General features: G+C 37.9%; 1 protein-coding gene across 2 annotated transcripts in view; it reads right to left on the reverse strand.

Annotated features, from left to right (window-relative positions):
- Positions 1-19,878, reverse strand: part of NIBAN1 (niban apoptosis regulator 1) — a 208,644-nt gene that overhangs the window by 132,322 nt on the left and 56,444 nt on the right. For both annotated transcript variants that reach the window (XM_007480957.3, XM_016430008.2), the window contains exon 2: positions 340-470. In XM_007480957.3, coding sequence (XP_007481019.2) covers positions 340-470 — 131 coding nt within the window. The remainder of the gene's footprint in view (positions 1-339; positions 471-19,878) is intronic.

Consider the following 19,878-nt stretch of genomic DNA (forward strand, 5'->3'; position numbering starts at 1 on the left):
CAGCAATGCAAATTTCCTGATATCAAACCATCAGAATGAAAAAATATATATATGTAATGAAAATGGAAGAGTGCCATTTTTCTTTTTATATGGGCAACTCTGTCAGCAGGAAATCATATGCTCTGGCTTCCAGGCAGATTATACTGCTGTCTTCCTGAGCTCTAAACAATTTTAGGACAAATCCCTATTTTATCTGCTATTCAAGTTATTGGTTATTTCAGAGACACGGAGAGATGTGAAAGTTTCCCTGATGGCAAATGTAGATAAACGAATGGGAAGGCCAAGGAACTGCTCCTAGCCCTAGCATTCCAGGAACATTTCTCCAAGACTTTGGGTTACCTTGGTTTTTAAGAATTGGGACCTTGAATCTCTATGCTGTTCGACTTCATTCCAGACATCATTGCAGAAGGCCACAGAATACTGGCGACTGTAGTGTGGGCTAAAGTTTTTGAAGGCAGCTTCAGTTTTGCCTGAAAGAGAGATGGAGAAATGAAAATTAAAATGACAATTCTTATGACATAGTCCAGCCCTCCTGGCATAGCTACATGGCCAACTAATTAAGTTATAAAGTAATCCTCCTCTCTTTCTTCCTAAAAACCTGTCAGAGTTGCCTAAAGGAGAAAAAAAGCCTGTAGATTCTTCCTAGATCCAGGGATCTAGGAATTACTCCAAAACATTTTGTAAGTTGATTTGATATACATATTTTTAACATATATATTTATATTTATATAGAGAGAAATGTATTTCTATATAAATTTATATAGAGAGAAATCTGGATATATTTTTAAATCTTTTACAATGAATTAACAAGTATTTATTGAGCACATTGGGACAAAAAATTTCTCTTCAAGAAGTTTATAATCTGGCAACTAGATGGTTCAGTGAATAGAGAGCCAGGCCTAGAGGCATCACTTGTCCCTAAATGCCCAGCCCTTCCAGCTCTTCTGCCTTAGAACTGCTATCCCTTCTAAAATAGAAGGTAAGCGTTTTTAAAAAGAGTTTATAATTAATTGTTCAGTCATTTTTCAGTCAATCAGTCCTGCCAGACTCTTGTTACTAGAGTGGTTTTTTTCATTTCTTCTCTAGCTCATCTTACAGATAAAGAAACTGAGGCAAACAGGATTAAGTGACTTGCCCAAGGTCACACAGCTAGTAAAGTGGCAAAAGACAGATTTGAACTCATGAAAATGAATCTTCCTAACTCTGGGTCCAGTCCTCTATCCACAGAGCCACTTAGCTGCCCTTTATCATCTAGGTAGAATGACACATATAAAACAACTTTCTATTAACCAAGCCTTGCTTACCTACATATTTTTAGCCAGCTAAAGAGAGAAATAGTTAAGGAGTTCAGCCATTAGTTTCTTGTTTTTTATTAAGCTGAGGCAACTTTGGCTCAGTGATTAAGAGCAATGAGCCTGTAGTCAGGAAGACCTAAGTTTAAATTCAGCCTCAGATAATTTCTAGCTGTGTGATCTTGGATACGTCACTTAACCTCCTTATGCCTAAGAGACAGCTAGGTAGCTCAGTGGACAGAGGGACCTAGAATCAGGAAGAACTAAGGTCAAATTCAGCCTCAGACACTTACCAGTTGTGTGAACCTGGGCAAGTCGTCTAACTGCTGAATGACAAAAGGGGGAAAAAAAAAACTCCATTCCAGTAAGAAAACCCTATAGATAGCTATTGTTCATGGTGTCCCAAAGAGTCATGTGTGACTGAACAATTATTACCATATATCATTTTTTAGTTGAGAAAAAGTACAATAAAAAGACAATATTCTTAGTATAGTATCTTATGCACATAACAACAATAGCTAACATTTCTATGTTGCTTTAAGGCTTACAAAGCCCTTTATACATACACTCTCATTGGATCCTTAAAACGACCCTATGAAATAAGTGCTATCATCACTAATCCCTTATTACAGATGAAGAAACTGAGGCTAAGAGGTTCTATAATTTAACCAGGACCACAAAATTGTGTCTGAAGCAGGGTTTGAGCTCAGGTCTCTCTGACTTCAAGTCCAACACTATTCACTCTGCCATCTCGAGGCAGATTGATATTGATATCTCCCATTAGAAGGGAGGTCAGTGGAGAGAGGTAAAATCAAGAAAAGGGACTGGTTTTTGCTTTTCTTTGTCACCCCAATGCTAAGAACAATGCCTGGTGTAGAGAAGGTGCTAACTAAATTCTTACTAGTTTCCTGACTTGCCCAACATTATAAAATACCTTGAAATGTAAGCTATTATTATTTCAATCCTATGACATGTCCTATTCCTTCACATTTCAAAGCATGACCAACACTACTCAAAGATAAAAAGCTTTGGGAAGCAGCTGGGTAGCACCATGGATAGAGCACCAGGTCTGGAGTTGGGAGGAGCTGAGTTCAAATATGACCTCAGATAATTATTAACCATGTGACCTTAGGCAAGTCATCTAATCCCAAATGCCTAGCCCTGGCAATTCTTCCATCTTAGAATAGATACTAAAACAAAGGATAATATTTTTTAATCATTTATTTATTTTTAAAATATTTTTCCATGGTTACATAATCCATGTTTGCTCCTTCCCCTCTTCCGTCCCCCCTACCAGAGCTGACAAGCAATTCCACTGGGTTATACATGTATTGTGAATTTTAAAACTTATTAAGGGATTTTTTTAAACCCTTACCTTCTGTTTTAGAATCAATACTGTGTATTGGTTCCAAGGCAGAATAGTGGTAAGGGTTAGGCAATGGGGTTAAGTGACTTGCCCACAGTCCCAGTAGGAAGTGTCTGAGGCCAGATTTGAACTTAGGACTTCCTGTCTCTAACTCTGGCTCTCAGTCCACTGAGCCACCCAGCTGCCCCCTGGGATTTTTTTTTTAACTGAGTCAGAAAGCCTAAAAGCTTAAGTTTTGTCATTTAACCAGCTATGCAAACTCCAACAAACCACCTTACTTCTCTGGCCTTCAGTTTCCTCATCTGTGAAATGGGAACAACGATCCCCATAGCACCCATCTCGCAGTGATGATCATAAAGCCCAAATGAGAACAAGTGCTTTGCAAACTTTATAACAATATGTAAATGTAGTTATTATTATCTCAGCCTAAACTCTGGGTATTCAGAGAAGTAAATAAGACCCTTCTCTGAGCCGCAAGCTTGGAAACTAAGGAAAAAGGGAATGATGAGGTTGTTGATGCAGAAATTCTTGGCAAAAGGATTTTTTTTTAAAAGGTCCTTTCATTAGAACTTGATCTCATCAGCCTGGTCTTTGAGGAGGCTCATACCAAACCCTGCTGTGCCAACAGGCCATTTGTTTCCAAATTACACACAGCAATCAGGGGACAAAGGAATGGAATTTAACATGCCTGTGAGGTCCTATTGGGGATATTAAGCATCTAAGAGTTCCTGAAACTCGATGTTCTAATACAGACAGTGAACTGAACTACTCTCCAGACTAGTAGATAAAACAAGAAGAAACATGGGGTTTGAATTCATGAGTCAGCTTCGGGGACTTATAAAACCCCCAGAAAAAGAGAGTCCTTAGTCCATAAATATCCTCCATATAGCTAGTTCTTAATTTCTCCTGGGCAATTAGGCCTTGGGATATTTATGAGAGAAAAGGGGATTCTTCCTTCTTCCCTCAACAAAATGCTATTTACTTCTCCTATTTGTGATAGGGGTTAATAATGATTACTTATAAAGCATATTAAGATCCACTAATAATAGGTTCTAAAGAAATGCAAATAAAAGCTACTATAATTTTGCTCAGCTCCGCTTTTATTTGCTCTGCAGATTTACAGTATTAGTATTTGCATAATACTCTTTATGGGTCCAACAGCTTTATCATCATTTAATTGGTGAGTGTTTTTATTAGCGTTTATATTGTGCAGAGGCAGTAAAATTCTGCCACCATTTGGGTGATTCTCCTGAAAGAGAATAAGACTCTTCCTGGAGAACTCCCAAGAATGAGAAGGAATCTCACATCAGAAATAAACAAATGAGCCCCAAGATTTTCACTGTGTCTTCTGAGGTCTAGGCAACTGTTTTGTCTATCCCAAGAGAAGCCAGCAGGTGTGTGATGTGGCTTCGAGGATGTTTGCAAACATTTGGGATGAAAGACTATTTTGTTTTGGAGAGACCAGAACACGGATGAGGAACCTGATTTCCTGTACCCATTACAAAGCCCCAGTCAGGAATGTGTGTCTACATACAGTCCTGCTGTTTTGTTATTGTTTTTTTCTACGTGGGACAGATGAGTCCAGAAGCAGGACTTCTGCTGAGATTAGCATCATCTCCTCTCCAAACAATGTGTAAAAAGTCAGAATCGGGTGGTGAGATTAACCCAACACTGGGTTACAATTCACCAATGAAAAAGGCTTTCACCCTTTTAAGAGGCATTGGCATCCATGAAACCCAGAGAACTAGGTTCCAATCCTGCTCTAATGCCTCCCATTTGTGTGACCTTGGATAGGTTCTTTAACTTCCCTGGGACTCAGTTTCTTCCTCTGTAAAATAAAGAGGATTAAACTCTATGATCTCTGAGGATTCTTCCAACTGTAGATCTAGGACCACAAATTGGGAAAAGGGAAAGAAACTTCCACAATATATGAAAATTTGAGAAAAATCAATGAGCAAGAAGGTGGCACGCTAACACCAGGACTGAAGACATGAAGCCCCGAGTTCAAATATGACCTCAGATACTTACTAGCTGAGTCCTTGGGCAATTCACTTAACAGTTGTCTACTTCAGTTTCCTCAAATGTAAAATGGGTTTTAATAACAGCATCTATTGCCCAGATGGCTGGGAGGATGGAAATGAAATAATATTTCTAAAACATTTAGCATAATACCTACATGTAAAGGGAATTTCATCTCTTCCCCCTCCTGGATAGTTGACCCATTGGTCTCATTTTGCCTACTGATACTACATCCATGAACATGAATAAAAGGGTGTTGGTCTGACCTGAGGACTCTCCACTTCCCTGAACTCAGCAGAAGAAGGGGATAGAGAGAATCATGCCAGAGGATCAACACATGGTCAGACTTAGAGTAGAAAAATAGATTTTAAACCTATACCTATCTGCTTTCTTTATTACAAGTGATAATTAATAGACTCTGTGGAAAATAAGAACTTGGAATTGTTCATTTAAGTCTAGCACCTAGCACATAGTAGGTGCTTGGTAAAAGTTTATTTCTGCTCTTTCCTTCCTTCCCTTCCTAGGGCCAGAGTAATCAAATAGTATTGAGTTTCAGATGTGCTGCTTCTTGTACCAAGACAGAATTGGTTGTCAGATTATATGACCTGGCTTGGGCTGGATTGGAAAAAGATGAAAAGGGCAGACTAGTTCAGAGAGATTTCATTGAGTGCAAGGAATAGCTCCATTTTGGTTTTCACACTAAGCAAGAAAAAGCAGTACTTTTAGGCAAGAAGCAGGCGGCAATGGCAGTGGGACCTAGAAGACATTGTTTCTTTAAAGACATCATTGTTCTAGCTTGGATTAAAGCTCTAACCCATATAAAAGTGTGGAATTATGAAGAAAGGACTAAGAATAAACTGGCCAGCCTAAGAGGGGGACTCTCACCAATTAGCCTCGTAAGAGACTGGATTAAAAGTTAAATTGTATAAACTCAGTTTAAGAAATGGGGGAAGAATATAACTATAATTTTACCAATCTAGTGCAAAGTAATTTCCAAGATTCCCTTTTGCTCCTAGGCTTGAGGGTTAGCAAATTTAGGGGTTTGATTAATCTTAAAAGAGTTTACAGATAAGGACACTGAGGGCCTAAAATAAAAAGTGACTGGATCAAGATCATATAGAAAGTGGAAGAGTCATATTTAAACCCATGTCTTCTAATATAAATAAATATTAATCTATTAAACATTCATCAAGTGCTAAGCACTGTTAAAGAGCCAGCTAGGTGGCTCAGTGAACCTGAATTCCCTGAGTTCAAATCCAGGCTCAGTCATTTACTAGCTGTGTGACCCTGAGCAAGTCACATAACTTCTGCCTGTCTTAATTTCCTCACCTATAAACTGGGAAGAATAATAGCACTTACTATCCAGGCTTGTTGTGAACACAAATGACATATTTGCTAAGCACAATGCCTAACACGATTAGGGACTTAATACTTATTTCTTATGTCTTCTAAACACTAGAGATAGAAAGAAGTAGTAAAGAGATCCTTCCTCCCCTCAAGGAGCTTATAGTCCAATGGGAAGACCTGAGTTACATCTTCATATATACAAGATACAAAATAACAATAATAGCTAACATTTATATGGTATTTTAATAAAATTTACAAAGAATTTTACATGTTAACTTATTTTATCGTTTATCCAGCAAGCCAACAAACATTTCTGTAGTATTTAGAATATTCTGGGCACTGTGATAAGGGCTCAGAATATATGTTCATTGATTTATTGATTGATTGAAAGGCAAAAACACAGTCCATGTCCTCAAGGAGCTTATTGTCCAATGGGAAAGACTATGGAAACACTAAGTAGGCATGAGATAATCAGGGTGTCCCAAAAGTCTTAGTTTTGAGCCAGGAAAGTGTATAGTTAGAAATTCTTGAATCCCTAAAACTATATTACCCAAAATTCCTTTCTGTATTACCTAGAATCCTTTTCCCTTTTGCATGATGGTATTTAAGTTGACTGTGACTCTTCCCATACCCTCTTTTACTCTCAACTGGGCTGAGTTCAGGTAGTTCTTTTATTTTAGTTATTATTAATAAAACTTTATAAAATATAATACTTAATTATTGAGTATTAATTTTAATCTTCACATTTGAAATACAATGAGACTTTTAGGACAGCCTGCATATAAAGAAGGTGGAAGACACTTTGAGCAGAGAAAGCATTGGAGGGGGCTATAGGGACTGAGAAAGGTCTCCTGGAGTAGGTAGGATTTGAGCTTAGTTTGAGCAAGAAATATCTATTGTGTAGAGAACCATATCAGGTCATGAGGAAATATTCCATTTCATTAGAGATAAAATCCATCCTCAAGGTCTACTTGGAGGATCTCTTGGGTAGTTTGTGTATTGCCCTATTACAGAGATAATGCATGTGATTTAGATGGGCTCCTCCCATCAGTATAGTATCTTGGAGAAGGATTGAAAATGGAGTGAGTTGAGCCTAGAATTAAGCAGGAAGAGGACAATGGGCTGAACTGCTTTGGGAAATTGCCACGCTCATTTAATGACCCTGCCACCTAACATACATTACTAGGGAAGAAGCAGGTCAGAAGGAATGATTAAGGTTGCAAAGGAGAGTTCCCTAGCCTATAGGGCAGGTAAGATTACGAGCCACTGGGGGGGGTGGATATTTAGAAGGAGGTCTGGATGGTATCCCCCTAAAACCTAGACAGCAAGAACAGAAATCTTTCTCTATTTCATTCCTAACAGGAAGCTTTGCACTAGTGCCATAGTATCTGGTAGCCTTCCACCCCTATAACTCACACACATATAAAACTGCCCAATGCACAATGCCTTCTCAGGGTTAGTGGGGTCTCATGTTGGGTACACTGGCCACCTCCCTATCTGGTACCCATGAAGAAAATGGAACCTTAGAAAAGATCTTGATGTTCCATTTAACCAACTCCAGAAATGACCCCAAACTGTCAGCATACATCCTTGCTCTGTCTTCAGCAACTACAACCTTAAATGCTAGGTAAATCTATTCTTTTCTAACCCATCTTGGCTTGTGTTGGGTCAGTTAATTCTGTTCCATCACAATATTTGTGTGGAAGAACTTCCTGAGCCTCCTGACACACATCCCAAACATCTCCCAGACACAAATAAAGGACATTTCAAATTTCAATATTCTCCTGATGTTTTTGTAGGGCTCTGAATCAAAGAACAGTATAGTCTCTGAAAAAGTAAAGACAAGGGTTATTCAGGACAATGGAGGTATGTTAGGTATGAGAAGGCTGTTACTTCACAAATAAGGAAGTGTAAAGCCCTGGGTAATGATTCCATCTGGTCCAAAAAGATGGATTGGTCAGATAGCGAGATCAAGAGATAATCCACAGACTGCCTATGTGTTACACTGGAAATGTCTCAGAACTGCATAAGATGGGCAAGCAGAGGTAGGTTGCTATCTATATAGGTGGAGGGAATATCTACACTCATAGATCACAGATCCATTGAGTGAGTTTGTAAGTAGTCTGGTGGCAACAACACAAAACTTCAGATGAAGAAATCAACAGGGAGATTCCTGTTCCAACAGGAGGTGGTTCATTTACATCACAGACTCATGTTCTCCTCAGCTCTGATACTCCAGTAAACTAAGATAAATAAAATAATCTCTGAAAACAAGCAAGGGCACTTACATGAATTATCTATTCACAGCAAATAATTGAGTCATATCTTCCTAGACTTTTTTTTTCAAAAATCATTCAACATATTAATCACCAAATTCATCATAACCATCATCATTGGGAAATTTCACTATTTGATAAGATCAAATCTATCTGGAATTCATATCTTAACAGCATCCCTCTGACTGAGGACCACAACTTCTACTTAACAAAGGGACACAGCACAATCTTCTCTCCATTTTCCACTAGCTACATTGCTTTTGGAATTCCTTGAACTTCTCCAACTTGCCTTCTTTTTCAGCCCCATTCCCTTCTGGCTTTTTAGCTTCCTTTCGTGTGTTGTCTTTCTTGATTTGATTGGAAGCTCCTTGAGGGCAGGAAGTATCTTTTTTTAAATTTGTATTTGTATCCTCTGGCACATAGGAGGTGCTTAATAAAAGTCTGTTGACTGACTATCCAATGATAGAAGTTGACTATTTGAATAAATTTATAGTGGTGTCCTCTCCTGGATCTTTTGTATGTATGATGTGTCCTGAAGATATAATGCTCTTCTAATATAACCACCTTTCAATGAGCCCCACCTCCAATGAATTAATATAATATTCTGGATTTGTAACAGTCCCAAAGTAGAGCCTCCACCTGGACTTATAAACTAGCTTTCCCAGTAGCCTCCAATCCCTTTTTAAGTCTTCCATTTTAGAATCAATACTAAGTATTGGTTCTGAGGCAGAAGGGTGATAAGAGCTAAGCAAGTGACTTGCCCAGGGTCACACTAGCAACAAATACAGAGTATGTAACAAGGAACTGTCACTAACAATAGCAGAACAAAGCTCCCTTCAGTGGAACAATAAGAATTTTGCACTTTTTTGACAGTGTCAAAACAAAGGTCAGAGTCAATGGAGCAACAAGCACCCTGGATAATGCCTGATTCTAATCTCTACACAATTTGTCAGCATACCTGTGAAATATTTGAAAAGCTGTTAAATTTAGTTGCTGAAAATAAAAGACCATTTGTCCAAGATGTTCACCAGAATTTCACAACTTTCTTCTTGCAATCCAAAGGGCAAGCTGGAACAATAGAATCAAATCTTATCGTCCAGGCAGAGAAAGAACAAAAAGATAAAGGTGGCCTCTCAGTCTTCTCAATCTTGTCTCTCTCCTCTGTGTAATTTATATTGAACCTGAAGGTTCCAAAGTGGAAAGCAAAAATCTCACGTTACAAAAAACAAAAACTTCTGGATCTTATTATAGCTTCTACCCTTTGGCACCAGAAGCTTTCCCTTCAGGACAAAGATGGAGAGGGGCCTTAAATCAAGCCTCAGAGCAGGAAATATATAACAATAGGGTACCCAGTCACAGAGTGCCCTGAACAAAGGCCTTGGTGTGGGGGAGAATATTAAGTAATGAAGTGATTAAACCAGGTGTTCAGGAAAAGGCACTAAGTGGGGGCAGAGGCACAATCCAGAATATGGGGAGAGAAAAAAGAAGAAACTACTTGCTACAGTTTTTTTCTACAGGGCCAGGAGTGTACTGCTCCACTCGGGAGAGCTTCCTCTCATCTCCCATACCTGCTCCATCAACCCCAGGACTATAATGTCTTTGATGTTCATGTTTACATGCATTTCAGGAATACAGTTCAAGGTATATAGCAGGTATCCAATATATACCACTGGATTGAAGCCAAATAAATAGGATATTAAAATGAATAAAATTGAAGATCTTTTCATGTCAGATTCAGAAAGGTGGTTCACTGGATATATTCATAGAATGAAAAGAGCCCTGGCTTTGGAAAGAATCAGAAATCCGTGGCTTTACTTCTTTCTGTTACTTTGGGCAAGTGTAGTTCCCTCATGTCAAAAGTCCCTTTCATTTCTGAATCAAATGAAATAACCAATCTAAGCCATTTGGTTTTGCACAAATCTTAATAAATTTTTATTGAAATGAATTTTCAGGATCTGTGAGAAATGAATTTCTTAATTCTTTTCCAAATTTAGTGGAATTTTATTCCTCTTTCCCCTCCCCTTCCCCACCATTCACCCCTCCATTGTTTGCACAAGTCAGAGCCAAGTCCCACACTTGGCTTGTTTGAAAAAACACAAGCACTGAAAAATGAAGTGTGTTTTAAACAAAACCTCTTAATCTTTTTTTCTCTTTCCCCCAAAACAATGAAACCATATGAAATCAGGCTAATTCTGTTAGGAAGCTAATCAAAAACAACCAGATTCTGAAAACACAAGTAAGTTCAACACAGATGGATATTTCCCTTCCACTGGGGCTTACATGACTCTTCAAAGTAATCTCGGCCAAAGCTACAAAAATCCCCTTTAATAGCCATCTTTTACCCAAAAAATGACTTGAAATCATCCTCCTTAAAGCAAGAGATGATATCTGTTTGGCCTTACTTTAAATGCCAGCAACCACTTAATATAAGAATAAGGCATATTGCAATCTGTCTAATAACGAATCTCCATTCAAGTTTTCTGAGGGGAACCCAAGGTCCGTGAGGCATTGCCAGAACAAACTGACAGATCCAAGCACCACCAGGCTTCCAGTAAGGGCCAAGCAATGGACTGTGTGCCTGGCTGTACGAGGTTCCCTGCCTCGTGAAACTCAATGACTGTTGGGACTCAATGATTGTGAGTGTGTGTGTGTGTGTGTGTGTGTGTGTGTGTGTGTGTGTGTGTGTGAGAGAGAGAGAGAGAGAGAGAGAGAGAGAGAGAAAATGTGTGTATGTGTGAATGTGAGATAGAATTTTCCTTACAATAATTCTAAGAAGGTGGGAAGGTATTTGTGATCTTTGCCATTCAACTAAGCATCCATATGTCTGAAAACATGTATCCTTGAAGTACTAAAATAAATGTAATGTATAGGATGCTGGCTCTGGAGTCAGAAAGATCTAGGTTCAAATCTCATCTCAGATCTTTATAAGCCATGTGACCAGAGGCAAGACACTAAATTTTTTCCAATCTGCTTCATCAGCTACAAAATGGGAGTTCTTTTAGGACCTACTTCATTGGCTTATCTGAGCATCAAATGAGACAATATATGTAAAGTGCTTTATAAACTTCAAAGTCCTATACAAATGTTAATTTTGATACCAAAGGAAGCTGTAACTGTCTTTAGGAAAGGAGAGAGACCACTAGTATTTTTTTATCCTGTTCCCTTAATGTCTAATCCTTAGAACATAACAAGATCAGTCTCAAAGGTCAAGTCAAGGATTTTTCATAAAGTTGGTTTATAAAATAGATGGGAAAATTGCTTGGAAAATTGTTTATCAGAATCCATGTCTCCTCCCCCCCCCTTTCTTCTAGACAGTCTGAAAATGTGGGAAGTATTTGGGTATCGAGATAAGAGTTATCTGAAGTCTAGGGAACATGACAGATGTGTATATTTTCTCATTCCTGGATTTCCTTTTTATCTTCCTAGGTATCCAGCGTTTCCAGGATGTTTTCAAACATGCTTAACCACCCCATGTTATATTGGCTTCCCTCAAGTCTCCTGGACTCCCAGGGTATGACATCATCTTTAATGCAGCCAATTTGAGGCTGTAGTTCTAATGTTAGCTATGCCCCCAATGGGCTCTGTGCCGTAACCCCAGAGAGGAAGAAATCCAAAGTTTTGACCCTTCAGTGGCCCTATTTTCATTGCTTGTAGGAGAGGAAAAACATTAATCAACCTCAAGGGTTATTGGGGGCAAAATGATATAAATGATTGTGAAACTGCAAAATCAAATTGCAGAGGCTGCTTTATGAGGCTGAGCAAGGTGCTAAGACTTTCTTGTACAGTAATTTGTTTCATAACATGTATAATAATGCCTCTGGAAAGCCAGTTAAATAATAGGTTAAGCTCACTGCCCCCAAATAAAATGGAGTTAGGTTGTTTTTACTAAGGTCACTGGGATGAAACTTGTCATTAGGATTACATAATCTTGTTTTCTTTACTGTTTGATTCTCTATTTACTTCTCTGAGATATTTTAACTTTCATTATAGAATCATGTCCCATAGGGCTAGCAACTGCCTAAGCAACCCCTACCTGACTTGGGAGCCCATAGCTAAAGTGGCCTCAAGGAAAACAAATCTAGGAACTGACATCTGCATTCATTTTGCCCTTACTTCTCTGGGTGCATGTTGTATCTCTCTCCATGGCCCAAGAATGAAAGCTCTTTCGGGGCAGGGGCTGTTTTCTGGAAGCATGGCATAATAGGGAGGGCCCTTGTAGTCAGAAGGACTTCTGTTCAAATCATCCTTATGAAATGTGACCCTGCACAAGTCATTTTCTTCACTTACAAAACTGTCTTTCAGTTTCCTCTTTATAAAATTGGGAGTTTGGTCTAGATGGCTTTCTAAGTCCTTTGCTTCCCACATCTATGATCCTATGGTGACTTTTTCTCCCAAACTTTAGTAGGTACTTAATAAATGTTTAATTTGAATTGTGAGGGCTATATAAATCTGAGTAATTATAATTTTCAATCTATCCCATAGATCAAGGTTTCCTTTTTGTTTTCTCTCCCACAATAGCTGCCTTTGGCATTCTGGTAAACCCTAGGGATTCCTCAGAATAATTCTTTTAAATGCAAAAAATAAAATATAGAGGATTACAAAGGGAGTCAATTATACTAAAATACAGTTAACAAAAAAATTTTAGGATAAATTCACAGATCCCAGGTTTAGAACTGTGCTATGTAGATCCTACTATGTGTGCATCCAAGGACATGCACCACATACGGAAAGCAAAGCAATGAGAACAAAAAAAAAATGAGAAGGAACAGACTGGGCTGGCTTGCATTCAGGAAATTGCAAAACTCTTTTAATGACCCCAACACCATCCAGAAACAAAGGTCCATCCTTTAAGCACCAATGTTCTATATGTGTTACTGTCTCTGAAGAATTAAAAATTAGTGTGACAAAGGCATCAAAGGAGAGTCACATCATATGTGTGAATAGGCTACAACAATTAAGGAATTCCAAACAAGAGCTAGAGTAAACAGTAATATCAGGAGAATATTTACGTGCACAAGCAAATGGACTGGTCACATAACATGCCTATGCACTCCACTGGCCTGCTCTAAATATAAAGGGGCATTGAAGAAGGACCCCACAGAACAGGAAATATACTGCCTGTAGGAAAGCTATGGAAGGCCAAGCCCAGGGTCTGCACAGGAATAGCAGGGGTGGAAGGGTTGCCATCTGCACCATGGGAGAAAACATTCACAACCAGGAGGTCCAAGATTCATTTGAGTTTCATGATCAGACCTAAGGGAATTAATAACTCCTATTTACTTCAAAGATTCTGCTATTTCAAGAAAAGATAGATCTTCTTGTCTAACCCTCTCATTTTTCAGATGAGGAAACTGAGGCAAAAAGACAAAGTGAGATAATCATGGACACCCAGTGGCGGAGCCAGGACAAGAATGTCATGCTAGATATACTTTGTTATATCACTTCAATAGGACCTCATGTGGTATAATAAATGGAGTACAGGACTTGTATCATGAGCAGTCCTGGGTTCAAATTCCCAACTTTGACATTAATTTTGGACCTTGGGCATTCCCACTTAACCACTATTGTCTCAGACAACTCCCTAGAAAAGCTCTAACATCAGAGTCTGGTCTTGAGCTGCTGTTGATAAAGGGAGGTCCCTGAACAGAAGCCACAGACCCTTTCAGTGAATTTTTGCTGTGGTTTATTTTAGATTTGGTTTTCTCAAGTGGAAAGACAGCAGCAAACAATGACTGCTGCAGATTCTGGGACATCATAAGCCTCAATGAAGGGACTCATTCCTATTTAAGTACAAACATGGTCCCCTTAAACATTTATTCATATTATAAGTGGAATGATTCTGGTTCTGTGGGTTACTCCTCAGTTTCCTGATTTTTCTGGGTTTCAATAAATTCAACTCAGATGATATCAACCTCTTTTTTAACTTAAAATAGATATTTAATTACATATAGAAACCATTTTTGACAATTGTTTTCTGACATTTTGCAAGTCAGATTCACTCCTTCCTCTTTGAGGCAGTAAATAATCTAATAAATTATACCCGTGCTTTCATGAAATACACATTTCCATAGTCCCCAAGCCAAGGCACATTGTCACCTATACACTAAAAAAATCTCATGAAGGAAATAAAGTGAGAGATGTATGTTTTGATCTGCAATCAGAATATCAAACCCTTTGAAAGTTCTTCCAAACTCATCAATACTTTTGACACTTTATTCTCTTAATTTACCTTCAAAAACCCAATCTATCTAGGGTAGAAACACCCATTAAAAGGTATTGTATCTACAGAGTTGGGGGATAGGGAACACAAAAATACAAAGATATTTCTAACAGAATTATACCCATAGCTTGGATTACATTCCCAATAACACTTTCCTGAAACTGGGACCCAACCACATAATCCTGGTGCCATCAAACTTTGGCCACTGCCAACTGATCTCTAAATCATTTGTATCATTTGGAATGGAATCATTTTGTCAACAACTAAAGGAAATGATGGGAAGAGGATCTCCCAAGTGAGGAAACTCCCACTCCCAAAAATAAATTAGGACCTTTTCTGCAACTTAGAGAGTTGCCCAAAAGAGTGAGAGGTTAAGAGAACCTGCCCAGGAACACACAGCTAGATGTCAGAGTTGAGACTTGTCTTACTGGCCAACTCTCTATTCACTATAGTAATGATGTCAAACTCAAACAGATATCAGACCATTAAACCCATAAATAATGATCTCTGCAGACTGCATCTTGGCCTAGAAAACCACAAACTAACACTAAATTTTATTGTATTTTTATTCTGTTAAATATTTCCCAATTATATTTTAATCTGGTTCAAGCTGTCCTGAATGTGTCATGAGCCATATGGTACCTGCCAGCAGTGTATTTACCATCTCTACCCAATAGGACACTAAAATGATTATGGTTTTAAAAGTCAAATATAACAATAATAATAATTTATATACTACCTACTATGTACCAGGAATAGTTAAATGCTTTATAACTATCAGCACATCTGATCCTCACAATAACCCTGGGAGGAAGCTATTATTCTCATTCTTAATTTACAGATGAAGAAACTGAGGCATACAGAGGTTAAATAATTTGCCCAGTATCACAAACATCTAGTGTCTAAGGTCATATTTGAACTCAGATCTTCCTGACTCTAAATTTAATGTCACCTTACTTCCCTATATATTTACTATTACTTGCTTTTTTTCTCCTTTCTTAACCTTCTTTTACCTCCACAAATAAAGCAATATTCCATTATCAGTTGGAATCTAGAGTTGCTAAGTATTGTCACTTTTCACATTACTGCCGAGAGCTAGGAAATCTCAAGGCACAATTCAAATGTGCAAAAATCTAATTACAGAAAATAATGCCCAAGGACCCCTTTCCTCTATAAGAGAATGCCTTAGAGAATCAGAGTAAATTGATTTCTACTTAATTGAACTAAGGGGTGTGGCTTTTCCCAAGCACATTTATTATTGACCTCTAGTATTAGGTCCAGAAAAGGATCTCTAGAACTACACACTCTACATGTTCAATCTCAATCTTTCTATGCAACAAAGACCCAACAGCAAAAGGCCCCACTTTGAGGTAGCCTACACTAAATTAGCAGAGTTGGATTTAATATTCCTGCAATTTGCTTCTGATTATAGGCTTTGATGAATACTTTTTGTATCAGATGAAATGAGAAAAGAAAGGAACAATATCAAAGAAATCTGAGAAAATTTGTATGAACTGATGCAGAGTGAAGAGGGCAGAACCAGTATAATTTATTCATAAACACACACAATTATAAAGAACAACAACTTTGAAAGACTTCAGAATTCAGTGAAAGCAATGATCAGCCACTATTCCAGAGGACCTGTGGTGAAGCAGAGAAGTGATGGTCTCTGGATACAGAAGGAGGTATATTTTTCTGGACGTGGTCAATGTGGGAATTTGTTTTGCTCAATTATATGTATTTGGCATAAGGAATCTGTTTGTAGATTATTGTTCATTCAAAAAATAAAACAAGATTACCAGCCCTGTGATTTGTTCCAAACTAATTAGAAAATTTTTCCAAAATGACCACAGTTCTTCACTGAAGTTCCACTCAAATGTTTCATCCTGGTAAAATGGCACTGGGTTTACAGAAGCTACTGCAATATAACACAAATACAGGAGGGTGTCAGCCAAGTTTAGTTCAGAAGTGCTAATAAGGTAGAGAATGTGATAGATGTGAGTCCTAGATTTGAATCTTGCCTTTGTCATTTATTAGCTGTGTGAATTCAAGCAAGTTATTTAACCTGTGTTCCTCTATCCCTCAGTTTCTTCTTCTGAAAAATGAAGCAGTTGGACTAGATGACCTCTAAAGTTCCAGTTCTAAATTTATAATCATAACATTGATTCCCAGACTCATATAAATTTTGCAGCCATGGCAATTCATTAAACCAGCTTCTAAGGCATAGAGGGATTGTGATTTGGTTAATGGGAAAAGTACCCATACCAATAAAATCATGAATTACTTAAAAATCAAAGAAAACTAGTACAGAGAAAATTATTAGCGGGTTGGCTGAAAGACATGTACAGTAATGCACTGTAGTTGGAGCTAACAAATAGTCCATCCAAAAAACAGTTTGGAACTATGCCCCCCAAATCACTGAACTATGCATACCCTTTGACTAAGCAATAACACTATTAGACCTGTACTCCAAAGGTAGAGGAAAAGGACACACGTGTACAAAAATATTCATGATAGCATTTCTTGTTATCAAAAAACTAGCATTTATTAAGCACCTGTTATATACCAGGTAAAGTGCTAGCCACAGACTGGAAACAAAGTGGATATTTGTCAATTGAGGAAGAACTGAAGAAATTATAGTATATGAAAAAATGGAATATAGTTCTTGTTCCAAAAGAAATGGCAAATGTGAAGAATAGAGAGAAACTTGAGAAAATGAGCACTAATTGATACAGAGTGAAATGACAGGAATCACAACAACTTACACAATTATGGCAACACCACATGAAGGAAAACAACAGAATGTTGATAAACCCTATGACCAATTATAACTATAGAAGACTGATGAAGCATGTCACCTACCTCTTAGCAGAAAGGCAATGAATGGGAGGTGCAAAATGAGGCAGTAATTTTTAGCCTTGGTCAAAGTGATTTGTTTTGCTAAACTATAATTATTACAAAAGAGAAAAAGTTTCTCTGGAACTAGGAGTGGCAGTTGTGCTGAGTTAATAAATAGTAACAGAGATACCCAAAAAAGAGCATTAGTAAGACATTATAAAATTAACAGAAGAAAGCAAAAAAAAAAATTCAGTAAGGGGAAGCTGGCTAGCAAAGTGGATGAAGAGCCAGGCCTGCAGTTGGGAGGACCTGGGTTAAAATATAACCTCAGATACTTCCTAGTTGTATGACCCTGGGCAAGTCATTTAACCCCAACTACCTAACCCTTACAACTCTTCTGCTTTGGTACCTACATTTAGTATATATTCTAAGACAGAAAGTAAGAGTTAGAGAAGAGAAGAGAAGAGAAGAGAAGAGAAGAGAAGAGAAGAGAAGAGAAGAGAAGAGAAGAGAAGAGAAGAGAAGAGAAGAGAAGAGAAGAGAAGAGAAGAGAAGAGAAGAGAAGAGAAAATAAAAGCTCCTTGAGGACAGGGACTTTTTTTTTCCTATCTTTTTATCCATACTGCTTAACATAGTGCCAGATCCAGTGAACTTGTAGATTGACTGATATAGTGATGGACATCATCAAATCACAAATCACAGAATGATAAAACAAAAAGGGTCCTTAGAAATCACCCAGAGCAATTTTATAGCTTTGAAAATATATTACTATAATCATTTACATTCCAAAACATCCTTTAGTCATGAGGAGAAATGGATGGTAACATTAAATCATCCTTGTCTTCCTTTTCATCTGCAAGAAGAGCTGCAAGGATTCTGAGATGGTTTTGCCATTGCCTCACTGCATGCCTCTAGTTTTCCCATTACTCATCTTCTGAGAAGACTCAATCTTGTTTATCTGGCCACTTTCTGAAGGAGTCTATTGGCCTCTGTGAAGCCGAGGTTGTATTGGTGACATTTTACATTTTTTAAATGAGAGATTTGCTGTGAAACACACACAAAAAACAAAAACCCATTCCACTGAGCTAATCTGATCCAGCTGTTCATAAAGAAAATGTCACTAGAATACTATACTAAGTCCGAGATGAAGTTATAATTCTTTTCCCTTTGAGACGACCCTTCATTTTCTAGGGGGAAAACAGCCAAACTAAGATGCAGAAGGGATCCTTTTTCAGGAAAAAGAAATAATGAGCATTCATGTGCTCTTTTGCCATCTTACAAGAGTAATTAAAGATTTTCTGCCTGAAGCCCAGCTTTATCAAAGGCTCTAAAAAAAGATTCAGAACTATTCTTTATTTATATACTACAAACAAAAACCAGTCAGTCAACAAGAGTGTATTAAGAGCTTACTGTGTCTTACCATAAGGCACTGCTAAGGAATGGGGTCTGTTGGCCCAAGAAAGTGGTAGAAATGTGAGGATGTAGATCCAACTAAGAAGTGATAAATGGCTTCATTTCCTCTATGCAGATCATCTCAAATCTAGATATGTTTTTTCTCCTAAGATCTAGTCTTGTATCTCCAAACTGTCTTTCTGACACCATCACACAGATATCCCTCTGGCACCTCAACGTGTCAAATGGAACTTGACTTCTCTGTTAAATCTGCTTCTTTTCCCAATTTCTCTATTTCTGTTGATGTTATGATCTTCCTCTCAAACACCCAGGCTCAAAACCTCAAAGTCATCTTTAATTCTGCCTTCTTCTTCTACAACCCAACACAACCAAGCAGCTCCCAAATCAAATCTATTCCCTCTCAGGGCCCAGATTGTAACCTCTAACACTTATTGAATGCTTCATGGATAAATCACTTAACTTCCCTAAACCTCAGTTTGTCTATCCATAAAGTGGGGCTAATAATAACTATAGTGACCTACCTTAGAGGGTTGTTGTGAGGATCCTAAGATAATGTTTATAGAGTACTTGGCAAAACTTAAAGGGTCATATAAATCAGAGTTATTATTATGGTTTCCTCCCTCCCCAATAAAGGTAGCATTTTCTACACTTTATTTTCCTAAAACACTTAATCTGGAGCTTTCATTTGACCCTATGGCATTTTGCCTTTAATCACATTCCTTTTCTCCAAGAGGTAATATTTCCTTAAGGGCATAGACTTCATTTTTTTTCCCCACCTTTGTATCCCCAGTGCCTATAATACTTTAAACATGTTGTTGTTCCATCATTTAAGTCATGATTGACTTTGGGCTTTTCTTGGCAAAAAAGTAGTTTACTATTTCCTTCTCCAGCTCATTTTACCAATGAGGAAACTGAGGTAAACAGGGTTAAATTACTTTCCCAGGTTCACACAGCTAGTAAATGTCTGAGACTGGATTTGAACTTACAAAGATGAGTCTTCCTGGCACTCTATCCACTCTACCACCTCCCTGACCTGCTTTATATAGAGAAGATAATATTTATTTAATTGGGTCTATATATGTGTAAAACTATATTTATATGTATATG

The sequence above is a fragment of the Monodelphis domestica genome, chromosome 2 (genome assembly GCF_027887165.1).
Source record: "Monodelphis domestica isolate mMonDom1 chromosome 2, mMonDom1.pri, whole genome shotgun sequence".
Taxonomy (NCBI): domain Eukaryota; kingdom Metazoa; phylum Chordata; class Mammalia; order Didelphimorphia; family Didelphidae; genus Monodelphis; species Monodelphis domestica.